Source organism: Pelodiscus sinensis, chromosome 6 (genome assembly GCF_052426305.1).
Source record: "Pelodiscus sinensis isolate ZL-2025 chromosome 6, ASM5242630v1, whole genome shotgun sequence".
Classification (NCBI taxonomy): domain Eukaryota; kingdom Metazoa; phylum Chordata; order Testudines; family Trionychidae; genus Pelodiscus; species Pelodiscus sinensis.
Genome location: NC_143057.1, coordinates 98,549,790 through 98,576,081, shown reverse-complemented (window position 1 = coordinate 98,576,081; position 26,292 = coordinate 98,549,790). Strand labels below are relative to the sequence as shown.

The following is a 26,292-nucleotide window of genomic DNA, read 5'->3' as shown; positions in this document are numbered from 1 at the left end:
CTACTGGACCAACCCGGCAGCACCCCAGCTGCTCTGCCCCAGGTGTCCCGATTCAGCTGCTGCTGGTCAGTTTCAGCAGCGGCTAAATCAGGACGCCTGGGGCAAAGCAGCTGGGGTGCTGCTAGGTTGGTCCAGTAGCGCCGAGGAGCGGGGTTCCTGGAATCAGCCGCTGATCAGTTTCAGCAGCAGCTGACTTGGGGACTTGGGGTTCTTAAGTTGAATCTGTAAGTAAGTCAGAACTGGCGGTCAGTTTCAGCAGCGGTTGAATCTGGACGCCAGTTCCGACTTACATACAGATTCAACTTAAGAACAAACCTACAGTCCCTATCTTGTACGTAACCCGGGGACTGCCTGTATTGGTAGAAAAGGGGCCAATGGAAAGCAATATGCAGAGGTAAGTTGCTGGAGCAAAACATCCAGCGTGTGTCTCAAGATGACTGCCCCAACAGTTATGACCTAACTTTTCTTACACAAGTTGGTGCAATCACATGTATTACACAAAGAGACTGTAAAAACCCACTCCCATCTACAAGAACTCAAAAGTTAATGTAATGTCTCTGACTGTGGGAATGATTCTCATTTTAGTTGGACAATTCAAATCTTTGGGAGAAGTATGGATCACTCTGTAATCGGTCAATGCAACCATCTACAAGCAGAGGAATCAAGTTGGATCATACTGCAGAGAATAAAATGGCCTGCCTCCTTCGATACCTTGCTTCCCAAAAGCCAAAAACAACTAGAGGTCCTGGGCCAGCTTCCTGGAAGTCCTCTTGGTGACCAGAAGTATCTCAGATATGAGCCTTTTTACTAATTTCCAGCAAGTTGGGCTGCCTGACAGCATATCAGGAAAGGACTACAGTCATGTCCATCCTTTGTTCCAGCAGTATTTGTAGTGTTAACTCCTGTTGTGAACAATAACTGAGCTGAAAGTGGATAGCTGAGCAAAGATCCGGAGATAAGTACCAAATATAATTTCTCTTAGATAATGACCCAAATCTGTCAATTGATCATTTCCTAAAACTGACTAATTAGTGTATGTATTTTAAAGATTATCAGAGTTAGAGCATGTGTCTTTGTTTTGGATCCAGTTCCACTCAAAAATTTTGTATAATACCTTTAAAACCGAGTAAGTTACAATTAGTAATTAAGATTGTAGAATTGCATGTGTCTATCATACTTAATAGTTTAATACTACCTTTCAAATTCTAGGTGTATACTGACATAAAATGAGACCAAGTGAACAAGTTTCTTGTACTACACACAGTCTAGAATTTGTCATAAATGTAGGAGTTTATTTTAGGTAGTTAGAAGGCTTAGTTGTATTCTGGGGCTAATATAATTCACTGGGAAATAGGTTACAAAAGGTTGACTATTATAGATCTATTCAGAGGGAGACCTTGGTGAACTGGCTTGTAAGTAATTGACCAAACTTTTGTGATCCAGTTTTGGATTGTTTTTTCTCTATCGTCTTAGCAACACTGGAGTTGATAGCCAGTTGACAAAAGTGAGGCCCTATTCTGAAGGAATCAGTCAAAAATCTAAACAAAATCTCCTTCACTTAACTGTGTACAACTTTTATTTTCTATTGCTTTGTGTAATTTTATTTTGAAAATCTAAATATCAACCATTTTTCTAATTTATGTAGCCAAATCACAGCCCAGTACCATTCTTTTTTGCTTTCTTATATCCTATAGTCTTAATCACTGTTGTTAAGGATATTTAATAAACCCTCTAAAATCTCCCTGGACATTCAATAACAGATTTAAAAGTAGCTGATCTTCTACAAAGGAATTTTAATCACCTAATTACAGAGGGAGACAGCTGAACTAGAGTTCATTTACAAGTTCAACACTATCAACTTGGGCTAGAATAAGATATTAACTGATTAATGCACTACTATGGCAATTTCTCCCATCTTTGATATTCACATTTCCACATCAAATCCTACGAATGGGACACATTCAACATGAGTTGAATACAACTGACAGATAACTGCTTTTCCTGGGTAGATTCTATAATTTCCACTCCAACTCATCAGACGAAGTGGATTTTACCCATGAAAGCTCATGACTTAATATACCTGTAAGTCTCTAGCTAAGGTGCCACAGGACTGCTAGCTGTTTTTAAAGTTACAGATTAACATAGCTACCTCTCTGAGTCTATAAAAGTAGAATCAATTGAATCACTTTTCTTTAGTGGAGCAATGAAAATAAAAAAACCCTAAGTCAGGTAGTACTAGACATCAGTTGCTTAACAAAGGTTTGTTTTATATCCTTTCTTACTATACACACTGAAATAAGAACTAAACAGGAAAATCATTTCACCTACACCACAGAAATGTGTTGGAAAGCAGGCTTTTTCTGTCCATGGCCTTCGCGTATCGCCCATCCTGCCACACAAGGCCCCTCACAGAAAACCCAGACTGTGAGATACTCAGAGAAGCATAGGAAGCACAATGCAGCTTTCTGTAAAACGGAATTTGGCCTTGTAGGCATCATAGAACAGGGAGGTGAGCATGAAAAAATAGAACACAAGCTGCAAGAGATAAATAAGACTCTCTTGACCAGTCCTTGAAAGCAGGGAGGTAGGCATAGGGAGATAAGACGCAACTGCCATGCACACAGATCATGGCCACACCCAGCACTGTCCACGGGGCCATCAGGCACGCATCATGAAAAATCCTATAGGGCAGTATTTCACGTTACCTCATTACCAGCCTATCAGGCCCGGCCAAGGAACTAACCCTAATAAGGTACCGGATATCAGGTTATGGTATAAAAGACCCTCAACCCCTTTGTTCGACGGAGGTTCCGTGTATTGAGAGCACGTGTCTTTTTTTTTGCCCGGCTAAAGGATTGATCACCCTGAGGCTGCCTCCCCACCCTTCGAGTCAAATATAGGGGTACACGAGTCCCGAGCATGCTCCGAGTTCTAGTGTGTCTTTGTGTTATTATCGATGCTGGATTTGTAAGTATTGCTTAAATGTATTAGTTATTGGTTTAATTAATAGTTAAATTGTGTTAATTTCACTGTGTAATTCTGTAAAGTGTATCTAAGTTCTGTTAACCACACTGTGTAAATCGTATAATTTTGTGTTGTGTAGTAGTGTTGTATTTAGGTTAAGTGTAAGTGTTAGAAATAGAAGTCCAAGAGTTGTTAAGTTGTAAAAGTAGATTTATGACTAACTCCACCAGCTGCCCTAAAATAACCATAGAGAGGCTGGCTTTAGACGGAGTTTTTATTATCATTATATTGTCTTCGTTTTTGTATTTTTGTTAAGCGAATTAGAGATAGTGATTTAATATAAGTAAATTGTAATCTAAGAATTGTAATCAGTTAGGTATAGTCGTGTTCAAGTTTTCTACCCTGTAAAAGCATTAGGCAATTGTTAGTTAAAAAGACCATTCTCTAATTGTTGGTTTTGATAAAAGAATCACTCAACTTAATAAAAATAATTTGTTTTACACCATCATCCAGTAGTTTTCACTGGGTAATCGGCTTTAACCCTTGAGGCTTCCACCACATCACCGAACCAAGGTGTAACAAAATGCAGCCACTGACAAATAGCACACAGCAACAATACACAAAAGTTTAGAAGAGGAATTAAGGTATATTCTACATCTAAAGAATATTATATCCAGTTGAAACTACAAAGGAAATTAGGATAAATAAATACAGATGCGATCATCTAGCTGAAACAATAGTGTTAAGAACTCTTCCTTTACAAAAGAATCACTTGATGTTCTTAACAGTGGTTAGAAACTAAGTTTTAAATCTCATTAAAAATGGCCTCTTCAGCATCACAGTATTTCCTAATATAACACATGGGCATCAGTTTAGCACTGGCACAGAAGGAAAAGTACCAGAGATACTTTCCATTCCCTATTCTTCCACTCAGCTAAAATTCTAGAAAATTCTAAAATATTTCTAGCCTGTTGCTTTGACCATGTCACTCTTCTCTTTGCATTGCTGCTAGGTGTTAAGGTAATATAACTAACTAACTAAAGCAACCATATATTTGAGAGTGTGTCTGTCTGCTCATATGTCTATTTGGTCAAGAACTCCTCCTAAAAGGAAGATCTAGGACTACTGCACTCAGTATACTCTTCCTCTTATAACTGAAAGGAAGGTAGGGTTTGGTTATGCCAGGAAAATGGGATATTTCTGGAATGGAACTGTGTTTCATAAAACCATACAGAAAATAGACAGAATCATCAGGCAGGTAAAAGGGGCTGGCTGGGAGCACATCCCCCGCTGGAATTGCCCTACTTTCAAGCCCCTAACTCCACAGGTGCCCTTCAGGGATGGGGGGGGGGGATAACCCCCCCCCCCAATTCATACAGGAACATTGCTGGCTGTTTCCCTTTGATCCCCAACACAGGGTAAGTGCAGTTTTCTGCAATCCTCACTCTGGCTGGGGAGCACTGGGCACAGACAAACCTGGACCTCCCCCAGCGGGGTGACATTCACCTCTTCCTTGGCCCACTGGAACTGCAGCAGCCACGGAGAGGTGCTTCTCACCTGGACCCAAGCTGCTGCGGTGAGAGAGGGATGGAGTAGTCCTCTCTCCCGGTGGCAGCCAGCACACTGAAACCCCCATCCGCATCTGAGCCTCCCACCCCCCAGGCACCCTTTATGGAGGGCAGGTGTGGGGGGCACACTGAAGCTCACCCCTCCAGCACCAATTCATATGGGAACATTGCTGACCTGAGCAATGCCAGGTAAATCTTCTAGTAAATGAAAAAATGAATCTACTGAATTACCAATACTACTACTTCCTGAAACACCTACATCTTTGCTGGAGATTACCCACTTAAGTAGTGATCTGAACCCTTCCCTCTTTTGCTTCTGAGATTATACATCACTTGATCAGTGCTTCTAAAATTACATCGTGTTACAGGAATCTCTTCATAGGATTACATAGCAGAATACTCCCTTATGGGAATATTCTGTTAACAGAGTGGGGTATTTTTAGAACTACCTACCGTTGTGTACAAATACAAGCTGTCCTTCCATTATATGAGCTTGGGTAAAATTAAGGATGCTTTTGTTTGGAGAAGACTTAAGAGCCAAGCGGCCATTGCTAGGTGGAGTAACAGAATACACTAGTTCTGATGCTGTGGAGTCTTTATCTTCTGCACAGAGGTCATCAACTGTTATTTCCGTTACTGAGCCCACCCAAACCTTAAAAAACAAAACACAGGTGAAGAAAAATGACATGGATTGGATTGATTCACTGTACCTCATGTTGCTCAAATAGGTAACTCGATAATCCAATATTGTTTCTTATCACTGACTTAACATTCTGAAATTATTTAAAATTTCAAGGCATCAAGCAATACCAACAAACAACCTAACTAGTTTTAAGATGGAGCTTGATAAATGATATAATCCAATTTATGAACAGGATTATATAATGTGGTTTCCTGAGACAGCAGAGAACTGGACTTGATGAACGAGGAATACCCCTCCAGACCTTTGTCCTATTTAACACCATCAATCAAATCCTGCATAAATCAGTAGAGCCCTAAATAAATATAAAATTTGTATCTGTACCTGTGAGCCGTGGACATCCCCATCAATATCTGTGGATGCGGATATCTGTGGATATAAAGCAGATATCCACAAATTTGCAGGGTTCTAGATGCAAAATTTGTGTTCACATCTGCACCCATTTCTGTAAAACTGAGCTGCAAATATCCGCTTCCACAACCACAAATGCAGATACCTGTGGATATAAAGGGGATATCCTCCAATATTTAGGGTCCTATAAATCAGTATTTCAGAGGACAGTGGAAATGTGTGCTTTTTCTGACAATGTCTATATTCTGACAAATGCAGCAGTTTATTTTCATGGAGTGATGGTGCCATGTTCTTCACTATGGGCAAAACATTCAGTGCCCTCAAATTCCACTGCAGTAAATGGCAATGGAGATGTCACAGATTTGGGCATAAGAAAGACAATGGATTAAGTACAACTACTAATAAAAAGACAACACTTTCTTAAAACTAAATATTCTCTTTCAACTCCCATCTGCTCACAATATGCACCAAGGGCTCGATTCTATAAAGGATTGAATAGCTCTCAGAAATATTGACTGCACTGGGAGATGAGAGCACTCAACACTTCTGACAGTTGCTCAGTGCTTTGCATTAAGCCCTAACCAGAGTTTGTGAAAACAGCACAAAACACACCATTTTAATTCTACCAATTCTAGTGCAAGTGACATCTGTGTCTTCAGGGCAGAGATAAAACCCTCTGTTTATCCAGGTTTGGGGACAGACAAGAGTAGTATAAGCACCATACCCCAGGAAGTGAGCGTTGTGTGGTCTTCACTTAATTTTGAGCAGTTCTTTTGTGGTCTGAAAGCAGAGAGCAACTGTTGGGCTTACTTTTGATCTCTTTGTGTTTTTAATTATGGATTAAGTTGCTTAGAGCCTGGCACAGGACACATCTATTATAAACTGAAATCAAGTCCATAGCTATTCATTCGTTCAACACATGCACACCAACTCATCAGATGAAGAATTGATTTATAAAATATAAAATCTTTGATAATCAACAATGCTACTTAAGGTGCAGAACAGATATTATAATGTATCTCTCTGATTTTTAATGTATTAATATACTGCATTTGATTCCATTAGCTTTTCTTAACTCTGCCCAATTCCTGTTCTTTAATTTATTATCGGTAGTTATTTGATGGTACGGTTATAGTAGTAGTTTAAGAGGGGAAAAAACAGTTTTTTCCCTTTTTCACTTTCACTTCTAAAAATAAAGATAGGAGATTTCTTCCTGATGCCAACAGCTAAGCATTTTCAACCTAAAAGCATGAGGTTTTTAATTTTTTTTTTAATTTAAAAACAAAGCTGTATCTTTAAAGACACACAACTTATGGTAAATGCTGACTTTTTAATAATGATCACCAGATAGGGGTTTTATTGTCACTTGTCTGATGATCTGTAATCACCCGAACCTCATATGCCAATAATACTTTTATGCTACATCTTCCTCTATATAGAAAAATATAGTATGTTGCATATAAATGGTAAAACACTAGAGAGAATATTTACAAAGCAGTATGCAAATGTGTAACCATATGTAACGCCGAGGTTAAATCTCTGCAGGGCTAATGAATTTTTCTCATTCTAATTTAAGAAACAACAGGGCTAATTAGCTATAAAATATTGTTTATTCTGTGCCTTCCTAGCACACTTACAATGCCTTTTTCTGGGCACACTATCCATTAAGATTCTCTGTGTGCTGATACAGGAGGAATGAAAGGAGATTCATGAGCTGAAATGGAATGTCAGACGCCAAACACTTGAAATACTACAAATACTTGACAAGTGGCTTATTTCCCACATTTATTTGCATCTCACAGGGTCGAAATCAAAGTTTTCTTTTAAAACAAAATGGAAACTGCATGCAGAACTTCCAAGATGTCAACTTTACACTAATTCCGCAATTGCCTGACACGTTCCACCACCACAGTACACAGGAAGGTTCATGACCTTGCTTTCTGAGAAATGAAAAATACTCCCTTGACCTAATCCACTGTGTTCTACTTATACCAATCAGCTATTATTCATTAGGTTAGTTGTGCTTCTTTTTCATTCTCTTTTTACTATTTAGTCTACATACATAATCATTTTCATATCCTGTTAAGCAGAATTAACTAACAAGAAGGATAAAAGTGTTAGATTTTTTTTAAAAGAAAAATTCTACATGCATGCAAATATAGCCCCCTTGTGGTTACACAGAGGTAAACCCACAAGTAATTACTACTACTACATCTTACTTAAATGCATAGATAAATGGGACTAGTAATATCAGGATTTTTATTTTCTCCAACCGGAATCCCCCGATTTTTTTTTAAAAAAAAGCTGCTTAAAACATGCTTAAATTAAAAAGCGTCTGGTTAGGTAAATGGATTTCAAATATGTGCTTAACGTTTAGCATGTACTAGACCGGTCACGAATAAGGACAAACTCAGCCCATATTTATGAGCGTTTCTGAATCAGAGCTCACACGTGTTAGCTGTTCTCTGACAGGGTTTCTTCTCTTTTTTATTTTTTTTTACTCCCTTAGAAACTGTATAGAATATTTATGGTTTTAAGTTACAGAATGAAATTAAAGACTAATGTTTCTCATAAAAATAAAAGTTTTCAAATGTGTTATAGTCATGCAAATATTTCAGAATGGTACGTAAGTTAAAAAAAAAAGAGAGGAAAATCCAATAGTCCTTATTCCTTCAAAACCAAAACAATGTCGTCATATCCCCCTCAAAACCCTGATGGAAAAAACCCTGCTCTGTTCACCACTCTGATACCAATCATAAATACCATGGTGTAAACAGAGAATGCTAAGGAGGCCTCAGAAATGGGGACTGAAGTCGAAGGGATCACTTTACATATGAGCAGGTAAGTTTGACAGTTTGCTGTGTTTGGCACAAAGTCCCATTACAAGACCAAAAATTTAACTTCAGCATCCATTTGAAGAACACCAAAAGTGTAAAATAGGTTGGACCTCCCTAGTCCATCACCCTCAGGGCCTGAGCAGTCTCAAACAAGGGAGTTTGCTGGATCAGGGGAGGTCAGGCCTTGGGCTCTCTCAGGTCTTCCCTTCTGGCCGCTGGCCCAGCCAGTGTGCTGCTCCCAGCCTACTGGCAGGGTTCCATTCTGGGCTGCTGGCCCCACTTGGGCTAGCAGGGCTCCCTGCATCTGGCCCTGCTTTGGCTGCTACCCACTGACTAGGCTCCCTGTCCCCAGATCACTGGCCCTGAGGGCTGCCAGCTGCCAGACTAGCTCCATTCCCAACCAGTGGCAACCTCTGCAACTGGGGCTCTCTGGTCCAGCAACGTCTGTGCTTCTGCAAGACCACAAATGTTGCTGGGCCAGAGAATCCTGGACCAGAGATGTTCAACTTGTACTTACTTCTATAGGACCCAGTTGTTACTAGTGAAGGCCCATAAAGACATCTGATACTTAGAACTTTTTTTGTTCGGCTTTGTTACTGACTTTGCAATTCTTTTAAGAACTTTGTCCTGTTCACGTACTTAGCTTCATGCACTGTGAAGAGTCCTACTGAGGTAAATAGTATGTAAAATTATAATATGTGCAAATGTTTAGCTAACCCTCTGCACAGCTTACGAATTTTCCTCGTTCTAATTTAAGAAATAATAGAGCTTTTTTAGCTATAAAGATATGGTTTTTGCCTCCCCAGCACTCCTACACAAAACTAATATTTCCAGTTCTGTAGCAGGAAACATGACCTAATTTATTGTCTGAAATGCAAAAGTTTCTTCCATGAAAGGTTATCCTCCAGACAAGGTTTTGCAAAAAGTTCATCAAGTGCTTTTCAGGGAATTTTCATTCAACACATTGCATGTTTACTTCTTTTCTCTAAAAAGATATAAGTTAAGCCAATGATATTGTATTTAAAAATACATAGATTACTACAAGCAGGTTAAAATTCAACACCTAGCAATATAAGATTTAGGAATCTTAGAGTTTAACCTAAGAAATGGTTAACCGATAAGCATTAGCTTATCAATTAACCTTAGTGGTTCAAGTTCCAGCCACTGCTGGCAGCCTGCAGGTCCAGCATACCACTAGCTCGCAGGTCCAGCAACCGCCTGGAGCCCACACATCTGGCACTCATGTTGGCACAGACTGAATTTCAATCAGTTACATGGTTAGTGGTTTCCCCCCCCCCCCCTTTTTTTTTTAACATCCCTAATAGGATTCCCAGATGAGAAAGCACAGAGTTGCTGGAATCTGGAAGCTAGGAAGTGTCACCCTAAGTAAGTTCTGCCTGGGAGCTCCCAGCTGATGATAACAGTCAGTACTCAGCCAGCCTGCAGACTCAAGAAGAATCTTTACAATCCATTTTCTCCCATCTATTTTAGGCATTCAATTTTGGAGTGTCTGGTTGGAATAAATCAGATTCTTCAGTTTTGTATAGTGTGCACATAAATCAGCAATGTAGTAATTCTGTATTTCTTGTGCAGGTGCACAAGAACAGAGCATGGAAGCACAGTAAGGGGTCAAGAATGACAAGCAAAACCACAGCCATGAATACAGGCTGCCCAAGTGAGTAGAGAACTTTTTATGTTCTGGGTGACTGATATACTTCAAGATTAGACTGAAAAGTTGTGTTATTTATGTATGTTTCAAAATTACAATAAATTTTGGGTCTGCCAACTAACTTCATATGCTCTACAAAGCCTTGTCATAACAATCATTTTAAAAAAAACCAAAGTGCTGTACTTCTGAGTTTTGGTTCTAACAAAGGGTATTTCTTCTAAGCAATAATACACAAGGAAAGAGAAATTAGGAAGTACTCTTGCTGGGCATCTCTCCCCCTTAGTGTAATATTAGATTATAGTTAATTCCTGCTGTGTGGATAGATGCCTGAAGAGCACCACCAATGGATAACTATCCTTCCCTGTGGGAGTTTACTGTGTACTATTTGACTCCTTCTTTGAGAAAAATGCCAAATCAACAGGGCTCAGCATGGTCTAGAGAAGCCTAATATCTATGGTGCACTGCAGTGTGCATGGATGCCTGCAAAGGGAAAATACCAACACTGTAAACTCCAACACTGCAAAACTGATTAGTATAAAATATATTCTCTCTCCTTTTTTCATCTATGAAAGGTCTGTGGATGGTACTATAATGTGGTAATCACTACAGTATTCAATCTGTCTACACAAACTCAAATTCCATTCATACTCGAGATTAAATGCAAATATGTTTTAAATGTTGTAATTTGTAAATTGCACTGTGCTATACTAGGGCTAATGCACTACGTAAATGTGGAACATTATCCTTCTTCAAAAACTCTCCTTTAAAAAACTCTTCTCTGATGTCATGCCTAAATTAAGTCTGCAGCTTGTTTACTATTAGACATATCTGGTGATATGCTGTGACCACCATTTTTCAAGATGATCCATATCATTTCATTATCTGTGCCTCACTCCCTGAATCTTTGTTTTAGTCACCAGTCATCTACTCTTTGGGGCAGAACTGTCTCCTATGTTATTACAATGTTTCCAAGAAGGGGCCCTTGCCTGCAGGCACCACTCTAACATAGATAATAATCCTTTCATACTTATGTAAATCTGGAATTGTACCACTGAGCTGAATGAATCCAGTCCAATGTGACATAGGTATGAGAAAAAAAAACATCCTTTAGTCTTGAATGGCTGGTTACATGCTATCTATGGTTATTAGTAGAAAAAAAACAGACCAGAACTACAATCTTAAAATCCACAAATTCTCTAAGAAATATACAAAGTAATCACCTTTGGGTGTTTCAGAATATTATATTTAATTCATGATTAACAGCCACACCACCAGAAAGCCTACAGTAGCAGCAGCAGTAGCTCCAGTCTCACTACTGATACTATGAAAAGTGGTTCTATTGTGGACACTAACGATGTTAAGGACTAGTCGACTATCCAATAAGCAAATGCTTATCGGATAGCCGAGTTGACTAGTCAATTCCCTCCCTCTATCGGATACAGACGGGGGGGGGAGGGAAGAGAAGGTACTGCAAAGTGTATCAAAGAGGCAGCACTGCACAGCTGACCCCAGACTCCATGTGGTGCTGCTGTAACCACCACCAAGGCGGATTTGAACCTGGGACCTGACTATAGGAGCCTCTACCCTCTGAGCTAAAAGCCAGCTGGCTTCGAGCCCGTGCTGTAGAGGTCTCTTGATCTTAACTGTTGCAGTGGTCTAGGTGCCACTTGCAGTACTCAGTAACCACACTAGGTGTGTGGGTTACACTGCCCCTTTGAAATGCTGCGGCAGCGCCATGTGCTGGGGACTCCCTAGCTGACCCTGGACTCCCTGCGGCATTTCTGCGGAACCCGGAGTCAGCTGGGGAGTCCCCAGCTGATCCAGGGCTCCGTATGGCACTGCCACTTTGAAATGTCAAGCAGAGCCTGGGATCAGCTGGTGACTCCCTGGGTTCTGCAGAAATGCAGCTATGAAATGTACAAGAGCCCCCTCTGGAGACTCTTGTACATTTCAAAGCTGCCCCGTCACCCCCACTCCACCCCCCCATGCACCCTGGGGCCAGCGGGAAGTCCTGCTGACTCCGGGCTCCATGTGGGTGCTTCCACTTTGAAATGCATGAGAGACTAGCAGGGGCTCTTGTATATTTCAAAGGAGGAATGCGGAAGTACATATCGACTAGTTGAGCTGTCGTGGAAATTCCATTGACTACTTGACTAGTAAATTACTCATTGGTTAACATCCTTAATGGACACTCACTATATAATAGACAATATTATTTTTTTTATTAAGGAACTTTTAAAAAAATTAAAGTTTTTTTTTGGGAAGCTTTCATATCTCCTATCAGAAATGTCAGCTACTTAATCAATTTCATAAAGCATAGTAAGTGGGTGACATTCTGTTCTCTTACAGCTTTGTTATTTCCACTGACTTTGGTGGGAGCTACAGAGATATGAAAAAGAGCAGAATTAATCTCAGTGGGCCTGATCCTTAGGAATAGCACAACGAAGCCAGACAGACAATACAAACGATGGTGCAAAAATCATCGGAAGCAACCTTTATGGGCCTTCCATCCTGAAGCCTGCCAAAGGCAAATGCCTTAGGACTGCTCTGACTTATGCAGGCTAATGATTGCATCCAAGTTGCCATTACTGCTGTCAGGAAATGTTAAAACACAGGAGTGCTTGAGCCAAACACTGTTCACTACCACATGACCATCTCCCACATTGGAGGCGGTGGCACAGATGTGGCTAAAAGGCCCTGCTCTACTCAAGGATTCCTGGTAGACTAAAGAAATCAGCAGCCAGCGTCTTAGGTGAGCTTAAGGTCTGCTTTGCATCCCCAGGACTGTATAATGAAAACTTAGCACTGTCCAATTTATGTACAGAACCAATCAGCATGGTATCTTAAGCACTGCAACTAGCTTCTTGTACATAACATATAATTCTAGGTTTACGCATATCTACCTCTATTCACTGCTTTAATGAAGTCCTATAAAATAATATCAGATTAAAATGAAGATTTTAAAATCATAAAGATGAAAGCATGCATTACTTACCCTAAGTATTTTGTTTGTACTTATAACAGGAGCTTCATCATTTACCAACATAACAGTCACAAATATAGTTTGAGGCAAACTTTGTTTCCACAGTTCTGTGTTATTTGCTATGACAGTAAAATTGTCAGTCAGCCTCTCACTATCATCATGAATATAGTAGATTAATTCTTGCTCTACCTGAAAAGTAAATGGACTGAAAATTAAAGAAATTAAAATAAAAGCTGTTTTGAAATTCTCTTAACCTTCATGATCCCATTCTTCTCTCTCTGATACACACTTTGCATAACAGATTGCATATCACAGAATCCTAGGGCTGGAAGAGACCTCAGGAGGTCATCAAGTCCAGCCCCCTGCCCAAAGCAGGACCAATCCCAATTAAATCATCCCAGCCAGGGCTTTGTCAAGCCACCACCTTCCTAGGTAACCCATTCCAGTACTTCACCACTCTCCTAGTGAAATAGTTTTTACTAATATCCAACCTAGACCTCCCCCATATGGACACTGGTTATTCCGATATAACCTGAGATATAATTGCATACATGCCTCACTATATCAGAAGGTCAGAGACAAATCAATACATCCCAAAGAACTTGTAAAAGTAGCTAAAGCACAGTTAACTTTCAAAAGTGAATCTTCTTAAGTGCTTCCTTTTTATAGCAAAATGCAGGACTAGGTATCACTTTAAAGACTAACTAGATGGTTTATTAGATGATGAGCTTTCGTGGGCCAGACCCACTTCCTCAGATCAAATAGTGGAAGAAAAGAGTCACAACCATGTATACCTAGTCCTGCATTTTGCTTCAGCTACCCCAGACTAACACGGCTACATTTCTATTCCTTTTTATAGATTTTTATAGAAGCAAAATGACTTAAGGCATCACTATCAGAAAGTTAAATGTTGGATTTGGGGCTGTAAAGGTTAAATAGCCATATTCACTAAGAGTATGTCTACACTACACAGCTATTTTGGGATACCAGAGGTATCCTAAAAAAGCTACTCTGAGTCTTAACAAGCTGCCTGTTATTTTGAAATATTTTTCAAAATAATGGGTGCGCTATTTTGGCATCCCTGTAACCCTTGTTCCATGAGGGTTAAGCGATGTCTCAGAACAGTGTGTTATTTCGAATTTTGGCATTTGTGCAGATGCGCAAAATTTCAAAATAAACTATTCTGAAATAGAATCGAAAGAAGATACGTAATTTGCGTAGCACAAATTGTGTATCTTATTTCAAATGTAGGGTGCTGTGTAGATGCACCCTAACATTTTTAAAAGGGTAACAGTTCAGTTTATGCAGTCTGGAGCAAGTTAAATATTGAAACCTTCAAAATAGAAAGTTATCAAAAGTTATCAGCTGTAAAAAATGAACCTTCGCAACACTGACAGCATGTGATACTTTTCAGGACTCTACTCATTCTGAATGGTTGACTTATTACATCCCAGACCATTTAAGACAATTTCCCATACTCTGGAGTCTGAAAAGTAATATAAAATCATGCACATTCATGTACAGGCAGAAGTTGTCACACTGGAATCTGACATATTAGAGTAACACATAATGTGGAACATCAGTTTCAAATAAGCATACTAAGGAATATATATGTTTTTATATGGATTTAACACCCATAACCCTGGTACAGATGTTTGAAAATGGAAGATAGTTTGCAAACTATCAGTATTATTTATTTAGTTATTTTAATTATTTTGCAGTATTGAAACATTATTATTTGAAGCTAATGAATCACAAAGCATTTTGCCCTAATTGCTGCTCCTGTCCCAGGCCAAGGAACGGGATAGACTCTCCAACACTTGAAGTCTTTAAATAGAGATTGGATGTCTTTTTAAAAAACATGCTCTAGCTCAACCACAAGTATGGGCATGATGTAGGAATTAGTTGGTGAAATAATGTGTCTATTGTTATGCAGGAGACCAGATTAAAACATCATAATGTTCTGTTCTGGACTTATAATTAGATGATTTTGAGACTGGCTCTCTCCCCTTTTCCATAGTCTTCCAAGGCTGCACAAAACTTATTTGCACTTCTATCTTATAATGGATTCTCCATTTTCTCTGCTCTACCAGTAACGCCAAATATTTTTCCATTTCTCCACTAAGCATATTTAAGGGTTTTTACTTGCCACTAATTTGGCAATCACTTTTAACTAGACTGAAAAACAATGTCTTCCCCTCTGCCACTGTTATCATGAATATTGCCAAAAACTGCTAATTAGTAATAGCTAAATGAGATCTATTAGGGAATTGTGACATATTATTTGTGTTGTGTTCATTTTTTAAAAATTAACTGACTCTAAATCACATAGCTGCAGGCATATAAACATATGTGTGCCTATCATTGTTTTCCCTCATTCTCCTTTCTTCTCTTTTTCATCATCTTAGATAGTAAGTTTGGGTAAAGGATTGTCTTTTGATGAGTTTGTATTGTGCTTAACACACAGGTATAAATGCAATTCAATAATCATCATGAAGAAAAACCCTTAAACAAAAAAGGACTGACATTTAAATCAAGCTTACCATAATTACATTACCTGTTTTCTGGTAAATCTGGTTAACTTTACTCCAGGAAAGCGAGAGTTTCCAACATGACCATTCTTTGGTGGCTCAACTAAAATAAATTCACAATTGAGTCCTGTGAAATGCTGATTAGGAATTTTTAGATAGTCTTCCACTAGAGCCTTAGAACCACCTTCTATTACTGTAAAGTTTTGCACTTCTAATGGAATCAGCTTAGGGATGATGTCTACAGAGATTTCTATTCCACTGACCACTCGGACTCCATTGGTCACATCCAACAAAAAATGGTCTTGTAGCTGTTCAGAAACTGTCTGCACATACTGAAGGTTGCCATCATCAATATCTTGCTGGGTAAAGGTCAAAACTGGCTTTTGTTCTGCACCAAGATAACCTTCTGCTGATGCAAACTTCCGAATGTATCCATGCACTGGAGGGACCCTTAATGTGAACACTATCTCAGCTGGAGAACTGTTCTCATGCACAACCTTGAATTTATATACACACACAAAAGTCATTAAAATTTTTAAAAAGACAATTTATTTAATTCTATTCTGAATTCCTCACTTTTACTCATGGGACAGTAAATCATGGATTATTTATCCACCCATTTGGCTGTCATTCTCTGTCTGCCTAGCACAAAGCATTTCCAATATTAGGTTAAGAAGGATCATGTTAAGTAATACCGAATGAGAAAGTATTTCACAATCCAAAACATGCCCCATAAGATTTCTCAACTGAAAATACAAATCAAAACAAAAAACATCATATGTTAAGTATCTAAGAACTGTGGAATGCTGCCTGGAATGAGGATTTTACAATTAGAACAATAATGTGCAATATGAGCCTTTTTGTGATAATTATTTTAATGATTAAAATGATCCAAATAGGTGCAAAGAAAAAGCAATGCTTCTAAACTGATGCTTTTAAAATTTGAAGCCAGATTCTCAGCTGGTGTAACTTGTCATAGCTCCAATCAGATCCATTATATTCAAGCAAATATTTTGCTTGAAATTTTTTACTGGTTCAGCTACCATGGTGTGTGAAATGCAAATACAGTAAAACCTGTGTTATCCAGCACGCCTGGGGATTAGGGCATGCCAGTAACCTAAAAATTCTGGTTATCTGAGTGGGGGGGGGGTGAAGCCGTGCGAGGACTACGGAGGGAGGGGAGGCACAGGAGCCATACGGGGGCTAGGATGTGGCCTGTTAGGGGGGCCCCGAGCCGCGGGGAGGAGGGAGGAATGCGGCCTGTTGGGGGCAGGGGATGGAAGCCAGGGACAGGAGGTGGAGATGGCAGGGCGGGGGGGGGGGGGGAGGGCGAGCGTTAGCCTGCTGGGGATGCCAGGAGCTGTGGAGGGGGCCAAGATGCTTGCTGCTTGCTTCCAGCTGCCATTTGCCCCTCCCCCAGGTACATGCTGGACACTCCTCTGAGGAATGGCCCAGCATTTAAAGGGCCAGTTTCCTTTTTTTTTTTTTTTTTTTTTTTGCTTTTCCCGGTGTTAGAAATTTGCCTGTTTCTACAGTTTTCCAGATGCTTAAGTTCCAGATAGCACAGGTTTTACTGTACATTGATAAATGTATTTAAAATGTATTTAAGCTGCCTTGAATATTTTAAATAGAAAGGCAGGGTAAAAATATTTAAATAAATATTGGTTTTCTTGTAGTGTTGAGAAGCAGTGTTCCTGCATCTTAATTTTCTCAATACCAGTGTTTAGGGAATCATTGAATGCTGAGCTAACAGAAGTGCCAGCAGATTCTCAAATGTAGACACTATAATTCGAAAAGCGTAAACAACAAATAGTCTTTAAAGTGCTACTAGACTAACAAAATATGTAGATGATATCATGAGCTTTCATGGGCACAACCCACTTCTTCAGATGGCTTGTGCCCACAAAAAGCTCATGATACCATCTACATGTTTTGTTAGTCTTTAAAGTGCTACTAGACTACTTGTTGTTTTAAGTTTTTACTGTTACAGACTAACTCGGCTTCCCCTCTGAAGCTTTTAAACAAGAATTGGAGTTACTCTTCAAAATTAATATCTAGAAATAACTGAAGTTAGTTAGGTTAAAGATTAGAAATTAAAGAGGCTTGCTAAGCAAGGAAAACAAGAATAAAAACGAAAATACAATTACAATTGATTTCCATTACAAGATCAATGCTAAATTTTAAACTTACCTGCAATTTCCCCTTACTGATTTTAACTGGTTTTCCTTCTTCAACTAAAAGGTTATAATTGTGTACAATCTTTGGAGGACGCTGATGGCTTTCCAAGTACATACGAACATACACTGCAGCATCCTGGTGGATATCCTTAGCATAAACTGTGAAGTTAAATGTGTCAACAAGGTTGTTACTGTCATCATGCCTATAAATCACATGTCCTCTTTTTAGATCAAGTTGGGTAAAGGAATCTGTTGCTAGATTATTTACATAGATTTTTCCATATTTTGGAGATAAGGAGATCTCATAAGTAATCTCATGCTCCCTTCTAATGTCTTGGTTTGTGATGGCACTAAGGTTAGTTGTTGTAATAGTTCTCTCTTTTCCTTTTTGTACCAACAAACCGGTATTGTTTGCTAGTCTAACATAGGGATCTGAAGCACTCACTTCTAGAAGTGAAGAGGTGTAGTGTTTGCCATCAGTTACAAATAACACAAAGCGCCCATAATCTGCACCACTATGTGTAAACAGAACTCGCTTTTGCTCCAGGTCATCTTGTTTGAATTGATAGAGTCTATGAGTGGTATCATTCACTAGAGTCAAGTCCCCATTAGGAATACCACGTCTAGTATACAGCAACTGTCCATCATCAAAATCAGAATCAGGATCATGGTAGCATAGGTCTTCTAAGGTCAATAAGCGATGCCCATTCTTAACAACATTAAATACTTTCTCAACCACGCGCACTGGTTTTTCATCATTCTTCAGCTCAACAGAAATATTAAATCTAATCTCTGCTGATAAAGGCTCTGGTCCTGAAGCAGAGCTCACCGATTCTCCTGATTCTTTGGTGGAGACCATGACTAGAAATTCATCGTATGTGGTCTCAGTGTCATCATGGACATACATAAGGCGCTCACCCATTATATCTTGATTACTGAACATAGTGACATTATCATTACTCTCTGGTGAATCTGAAAAATTAATGAGTTTTAATTTCCCATGTTGAGGACTCTTTGTAACTTTATATTGAAAGGCCTTATTATCCAGGGTTTGTGAAAACAATCTGCTTTTTGTTATTAATACTCCTTCACCTTCAGTTATGGTCAAGCCGTTATTTGTCAAAATAATGCTCCTAAGATCTGCTTTAATATTGATTTTGAAATCATAGACATTTGACTCCAAATACTTTGTAAAAATAAGGAATCTAAAGGAATCCTGAGTGTTCTCATGGGGTCTGTTGATTAATTCATATTCCACTTGATGATCTGTAATGTTTGTTTGGCTAAAAGTTGAATTTTTTTTCAAAGTCTGATTGTTAAGGAGCATTTGTCCTTTCTTGGGCAAGGACAACAGCTTATAATTAAGTTCGCTTTCAGGTATTTCTATATCCACCATTGCAGCGAAAAGATTGTCTGAATTCAGGCATTTCTTTTTTGTTTTTTCAATTTCTAGAGGAGCATGATTCAATAAATTATACCTCAACCATTTCACTGTGATTGGAAACATAAGTTCATCACTGATTTTGTTTCCAACGCTAACCTTAAATTTAAAGTGTTCTGTAACATTTCCCAGCTGCATTTCCTTGAAAATACTATAGTATCTCAAACGGCTGCGCTCAATAGAGCGCTGAGAGAAAGTATTTACTTGCTTCCACTCTCCGCTAGACAGCCGCCTTTGAATTTCACCAAATTGGGGTGATTCTGTGATCTCATATCGTATCTCCATCTCTTGCTGGATGGCATTTGTTTCAACTGCTAAGTGGCTGAGTGTGATCAAAGCTGCATTGCTTTGTAGCACTTTTATTCCTGTGTTGTTTGCCACTTTATAATCCAATGGAACAGCCATGACACGCAACACAACTGTGTTGCTCACTTTCTCTCCATCACTTGCCCGCAGCACAATCCTTGAGTTCTTGACCCCAGTGTGAACAAAGAAAATGTTGCCTTTTTTTAAGTCCTCATTAGAAAAAGTAGTAATGGCTCTCCCGGGATTCCTGGAATTTTCTAAAAATCCTGCATCTGTATTCAGATTTCCAAGTACTGAAAGGCTGAGATCTGCAGAGTCAGTGTCTTGATCTGAAACCTTTATTAGGTCAGCAGTCAAGTGTTTCTTTGAGTTCTCTATCAAAAGGAATAAGTTTCCCTTAGGGAGCATAAGTTCAGGAGCATCATTTATTGGAGACACAATAATCCTAAACACATGGCGCTCGTTTCCTTGTAGATGTGGAGGCATGTCCTTTTTACTACTCACAGAAATGGAAAAAGTAAAATAATCATAAGTGTCTTCAGATCCATCATGGACATACAGGACTCTTCCTTGCCACAAATCTAACATGGTAAATGTGCCCTCTTCTTGCTCAACACCTAACCTCAATTCACCGTGAGAGGGCTGCTCCTTTATTTTAAAAAGAATCTGTGATTGACGAACCCCTAATTTTTTAAACTCTAAATTGACTTTAATATGTTTAGATTCAAGTAAAGCTTGTCCACCCTCTGGAACAATCAAGTTATTTAGAACCAAGAAATGACCACTATCTTCTTTGTCTTGGGGTTCAGAGATTTCAGGAAAATAGACAAAAATGGGAGCTGCTGTTACGAGAGTCTTTACTGTTGTTACTACAGAAGAATTTGTATTAAAATAATTATCTGTTTTACATCCAGCTGAAACATCCTTTGTAACCAGTACGTTCTTTAATGATCTCTTTTCCGAATTGGCTTTCAGGCCTCTTACGCAACCTTTGAAGGATCCTCCTCTGGCATATTTTCCAGAAACTGAAGTTAGCTCTAACTTTATCACTTCTACCCGTGTGCTGTCATCCACACCACCTACAAAGAGTGGCCCTTTAAGAAGGGGCATCTTGCTATGGGAAGAAAATGATGTTTTCACAGTTTCCCCATCTATCATCAGCTGCAAATATTGTGCAGTAAACTTTAACTCAATGGAGTGCCACTTGTTATCACTGACTGTCTTTAGAGAGGAAAGGTGCATTCTGCTTTTACTCCTTCCAATATGGGCCTTAATTAGTCCATCCTCAATTTCCATTGCAATGAAATCTCCTGCTCGTCCAGAATTATAAAGCAGCAAGCTTCTCTGTGCTGAGGTCTGTATTGCACACTCCAAACGTCCTTCTCCCTGGACATTCCACAGAGGGAAAGAAACATAAGATTTGGAACTAAAGAAACTGATAGGTTCATCTTCCCCTGCAAAGAATTCATCGCTGCATCCGAGTGACACTTCGTGAACATTTCTGAACCCAGGATAAGGTCTCAGGGATGTTAGGATCTCATGCTGATTAAATACCAGATTATCAATACATCCTCGGAAATTGGCTAGTGCTCTATCGAGGTAAGGAACATCAAGATTACCACTCCCACCAACGTAGAGTCCATGTTCAATGTTTAACTGATATAGAATCCCAGGCATTTTTGTACTCGTTCTATAATGCTTATCAATTACCAAGGTGACATTATCATTTTCATGATGTAATTCAACCAGGTGCCAGGCTAAATCATTTAGTCGAGAGCTTCGCTGAGAATGCAGCACTCGTTCCCCTGCTCCCAAGTTAATTCTCAACTGTAAGAGAAAAAATTTTAATGATGAAAATCAGTGAGTGGATGGATGACAATTAAATGAATTGTGTCTGTCTCAAAGAAAAAAGTAATACTTAATGTTTTGACAGTAGCTCAACTTAAGTTTCAATCACTGAATTTTCAAACTACGAGCACAAATGTATTTATTATTGTTATGGGTGTGCCAACACCACAACCTCAAAACCAAACCATCTATACATATTGGGAAGGTTACCTGCCAACACAATTTGAGTCGAGGTCAGATGAAAAAGCAGGAAAGAACTATTTCCAGTTCTACAAAAGCCCAAGGTGAACACAAAACGCAAGGTGATGCATACATTTCTGCTATAAACTGGGATGAAGGGGCCCAACAGATGAAAGTGAAAGAGGAGAGAAATCCAAGTGTATAAGTCGATCACAGGATGATTAAGAGCTACTAACGCGATGCAGCTATGGAAAAGACAAATGCAGTCCTAGGACGTGTTAGGTGAGGTATTTGCAGGAGAGAAGGCACTGGAAAGACTCCACTCTGAATATTGTGTACAATTGTGTTAAAGAAAGATAACTCAAATGTAAAAAGGTGCAGAGAAAGACTACTAGAATGATCAGAGAAATGAGAGTCTATCTTATAACAAGAGATTAAATGAGCCTGCTTCACTTGGCCTAGCAAAAAAGACGGAGAGGGGATTTCATTGCTCTCTATAAATTTCTCCAAGGATAGAGAAGAGCTAGTTAATCTAAAGAACAGTATTGGCAAGACACAAGAACAAATGGGTGTAAACTGGCTGTGAATAAACGCAGACTGAAACTTAAGATGATGGTTTCTAACCATCAGAGGAGTGAGATTCTGGAAGTAGTGGGGGCAAATAATTCAATCAGTTTTAAGATCACTCTTGTTACACTTTTAAGTGACATTGTATGACAAGATTTGCCTGAGGTGGTGTGAGGGATGCATTTGACAGTCCTGGGGGGGGTCCCTTTATGTCTTATATTCCTAAAAATCTCATTCTTTTCAGCTAGTCACTTGTAGGGGGGCCACGAACAGCGTTCCCTCTAAGCTGCGTGGCAGCACAACTTCAAAAGTGATTAATCAGACCCATCCATTCCGTAGGCTCCATGCACAGAGCCCTGAGAATCTGACTGGGCAGGACTGATTAATCACCTGTGAAGCTCTGCTGCTCCACAGCTTAGAGGGAACACTGCCAGGAAGGGAATTTTCTCCTCAGTATATTCTGGGAGAGAGGAAGGGATTGTCTCCTTCCCCTGAAGCATCAAGAGTAACTATAGCTGGAAACAGGACACTGGATAGGAAGGGCCAGGGCTCCAAGGTGACACTGAGCATTGTGTCTCAGATATTTTGCTTGCTGATTCTTACTTACATGAGTAAGGTCTAACTGATGACCATATTGAGGGCTGGGAAGGAATTTACCCCCCTCCCTCCCGGTCAGACCCGGTGAGGTGTTTGCCTTCCTCTGCAGCATGGGATATGGCTCACTTGCCAGGATTATCTGGGCGCAGTAGAGCTTCTGAGTTGCAAACATCTCGGGAATGGAAGCTATTTGTAAAACTCTGAACACAATGTTAATTATGGTCACTCTTTCAAGTTTACAGCTGAACACTGATTTCATACAGCTTTGAAACTTTACTATGCAGAAGAAAAATACTGCTTTTAGCTATCTTCAATTAAATAAAACAAGCACAGAAACTGTTTCCTTGCCTCATCAAACCTTTTTTTAAACTTTCCTTTTATATTTTGAGTACTTCACAGTTAACACAGTAGTGTACTGTATGGTATCTGTAGTTGGTTTTTTGTTTCTATTCCAGGAGTAGACAATATTTTTTTATAGGGGCCACGCCAATAATTTGGTAAGTAGTTGAGGGCTGCAGTCTTCCATGATATTAATGGAGGTGGGAGGTGAGGCAGAGTTTGGGATGAAGGTTGGGTGTAGAAATGAACATGGCGTAAGGTACTGGAGTGCACAAGGGGTATGGAATTTGGGAGGGAGTTTGGGTGAAGGAGAGGGTTGTGACCTGGGACAGGGTACTGAGATGCAGGGTGAGATGCAGGATCCAGAAAGGGATATGAGTGCTGGAGAGGATTCTTACCTGGAGGAGAGATGTACAATGGGTACAAGGAGTGGGAGTGGGTTATGACCTGGGGCAGGAGTGCAGGAGGTCAAGCAGGGATTTGGATTCTGACTGGTGGTACGGGATGGGGGTCCAAGGTCTGGAAGGGGGTTGTGACCTGGAGGAGGAGGAAGTGCAGGGTCTGGGAAGGGATTATGACTTGGGGTAGGGGTGCAGGAAAGGTGCAGTGATCTGGAATGAGACTGAGGTAGAGGATTTGGGTGCAGGGTCTGAGAGGGGATTTGGATGCAGGAACGGGAGGGCAGAGTGCTTGGTAGGGATGGGGGGAAGATAGAAAGTTGAGGAGAGGCAGAGTCTGGGCACCAGGTGTTAACTGGGCAACTTCCAGTCAACATCCCAGCTGCTCTCTCAGCCAGGCTCCATGCCTTCAATACCCCCAACACATTGCTCAGAAGAGGGCACATGCTGCTCTGAATGCTGCAAGCCCAGAGGAGGAGAGAATATGTACTTCATGCGCTGCCTGTCCTGAAAATCAGAAACCAGCCAATGGGAGCTGCAAGATTATGCTGGGGCAGGGTCAGCATATGACACCTCTTCCTTCCTCCCTGGGCTCGCAATATTCAGAGAGCTGCTCTGAGCAGTGTACGGGGATGGCACAGGCAGGGAGCTTGGCGGAGGTTCCCGCTGGCCTGGGGGCCAGATTCAGCTCCCAGGCCACATTTTGCCTGCCCCTGCTCTATTCCCAGATTGCATACTTCCGGTTCCAAATGAAGTATGAAATGGACCAACAATTAGTAACTCTGAGGTTTTACTGTTCTTTATCAATTTCTTGCCACTGCAGGGGCCTCAGGCATTGGTACACCTTGGTCCCACCTCTTCTCTGCTTGCAGCACACAGCAGTTTGGTCTCCCAAGATATGTAGGACTTTGGTCTAATTCTAGTTGCTGGGCAAGGTACCGAGATGGCTGTGTGGAGTTCAGTGGCCCGTGATGCACAGGAGATCAAACTAGCTATGGGGTTCTCAAACGTCATTGCTACATGACCTGCTTCCAACAACACAAATTACTACATGACCCCAGGACGGGTGACCAAATCCTCAGTCCGAGTGTCACTGACCCCCAGGGGTTACAAGGAAGCTAAAGCCCAAAGGCTTCAGAATCAGGCAGGGGGCCTGTACACTCAGGGCTGAAACTCTCAGGTTTTGGCCTTGGGTGGTAGGCTGGGGCTTTGGTCCCAGGCCCCAGGGAGTCTAAGCCAGCCCTGGTGACCCAATTAAAATGGGGTAACAATCCACTTCAGGGTCCCGACTTACAGTTTAAGAACTGCTGGACTAAATGACTTAGTTGTCCCTTATGGCTTTAAACTCTATGACTCTAAAGACAAACCCTAGGCAAACCAGTAGATGTGCTATCTATTTTTTGTAATAAAAATCACACCTGTAAATATCCTGAGTGAAGTTCCACCAAACAATGATCCTCCTTTCCAGCTGCAAGAAAAAGCAATCCCTGTGGCCTGCTAGTTCGAAATCGTAACTGCAGTGATGTTCGAGTGGACGATTCCACAATGTTCAACTCCACAAAGCTATCACCATAAAATGATGCTAAAAGAAAAAAGAAAGAATTATAATATATCTACATTTGCAAAATGCATCCACATCCTTACCAAATTCAACACACCTACACAGTGTCTACTGAATCCTTAACTGAAGAATAAGAATTAGATTTCCTTTTCTGCACATTACAATATGCCAATCCAGATAGCCAGTGCTATGCAGTATAGAATCATACATAGATACACACTATATCACAGAAATAATGCTATTGAGGACTTTGTGGCCAACAGTCAAAGATATAGATGCCTCTAAGAGTATATCTACACAGCAAAGTTATTTCGAAATAACTTTACCAGTGCCTACACAGCCAAACTGCTCTTTCGAAATTAATTCAAAATAGTGGAGCATTTATTTCAAATTTGGTAAACCTCGTTCCACAAGGAATAATGCTAAATTGGAATTAGCTATTTTGAAATAAGAGCTGTGTAGACACTTATATCGAAATAGGGGGCCTCCAGCCTTCCCACGGTGCCCTGGTGGCCACTCCAGCCTCAATCAAGAACACTCCTCTCCCTCCCCCCTCCCCGTAGCCCTTAAAGGGGTTGACTCTGGCCACAGTGCCTGTGCCAACTCCAAACCTGCCAGCCCAGAGCCAGCAGTCACTGCCCCGACCCACTGGCCCCAAAACATAAGCCAGCAAGCCACTGGCAGCCAGCCCGCCACCGCTCCCCAGGAGCAGTCTGTCAGCTCCCAAAAGCCTGCCATGATCCAGAGAAGGCAGGCGCCTTTCAGGTCCAGGGTAGACATCATGGACCTTATTCAGGTTTGGGGGGATGCCCCCCAACGTCCATGATCTCCGCACTAAATGGAGGAATGCGGCCGTCTATGGCAGGATAGCTGCCAGCCTGGCCACCAAAGGCCACATGCAAACCCAGGAGCAGGTTTACATGAAAATTAAGTTGGTCCGGCGAGACCCCCAACCCTGAGCTCTGAGCTTTCGCTCCCCCTTCTTTCCCTTGCTTCCCCCTTCCACCTCCCTCCTCCCAGGTTTCCCCCTCCCCTCCCCCACCCTCTCTTCTCCCCTCTTCCACCTCCTTTCCCCAGTCTCACTAGAGTTTCATTTCCCCCCCCCACACACACACTTTTGTTAAATAAAGAGAGTTTGTGTTCATGAAAATACATGTATTTTATTTGACATCAGGAAGCGGGGTTAGGGAGGGGTAAGCGGAAGGATGTGAGGGAGGAATGAAGCATATGCCCCCAATGGGGCAGACCAGGGAGGCTCTTAGTGCTCCTCAGGGT

General features: G+C 40.6%; 1 protein-coding gene and 1 long non-coding RNA gene across 3 annotated transcripts in view; one reads left to right on the top strand and one right to left on the bottom strand.

Moving 5' to 3' along the window:
- LOC142829953 (uncharacterized) overlaps positions 1-10,095 on the top strand; it is a 51,124-nt gene extending 41,029 nt beyond the window's left edge. The window contains exons 3-4 of one of the 2 annotated variants that reach the window (XR_012904914.2): positions 586-2,967; positions 10,014-10,095. This is a non-coding gene — a long non-coding RNA (uncharacterized LOC142829953). Of the gene's footprint in view, positions 1-585; positions 3,473-10,013 lie in introns of those variants that run through there. The other variant, XR_012904912.2, reaches the window with a different exon arrangement.
- The window catches only part of LOC102462652 (chondroitin sulfate proteoglycan 4-like), a 69,271-nt gene that overhangs the window by 29,800 nt on the left and 13,179 nt on the right, over positions 1-26,292 (bottom strand). Inside the window, exons 2-6 of the mRNA XM_075932467.2 lie at positions 24,875-25,038; positions 17,794-21,354; positions 15,630-16,100; positions 13,085-13,261; positions 4,986-5,184 (exon numbers count right to left, since the gene is read on the bottom strand). Coding sequence (XP_075788582.2) covers positions 4,986-5,184; positions 13,085-13,261; positions 15,630-16,100; positions 17,794-21,354; positions 24,875-25,038 — 4,572 coding nt within the window. The remainder of the gene's footprint in view (positions 1-4,985; positions 5,185-13,084; positions 13,262-15,629; positions 16,101-17,793; positions 21,355-24,874; positions 25,039-26,292) is intronic.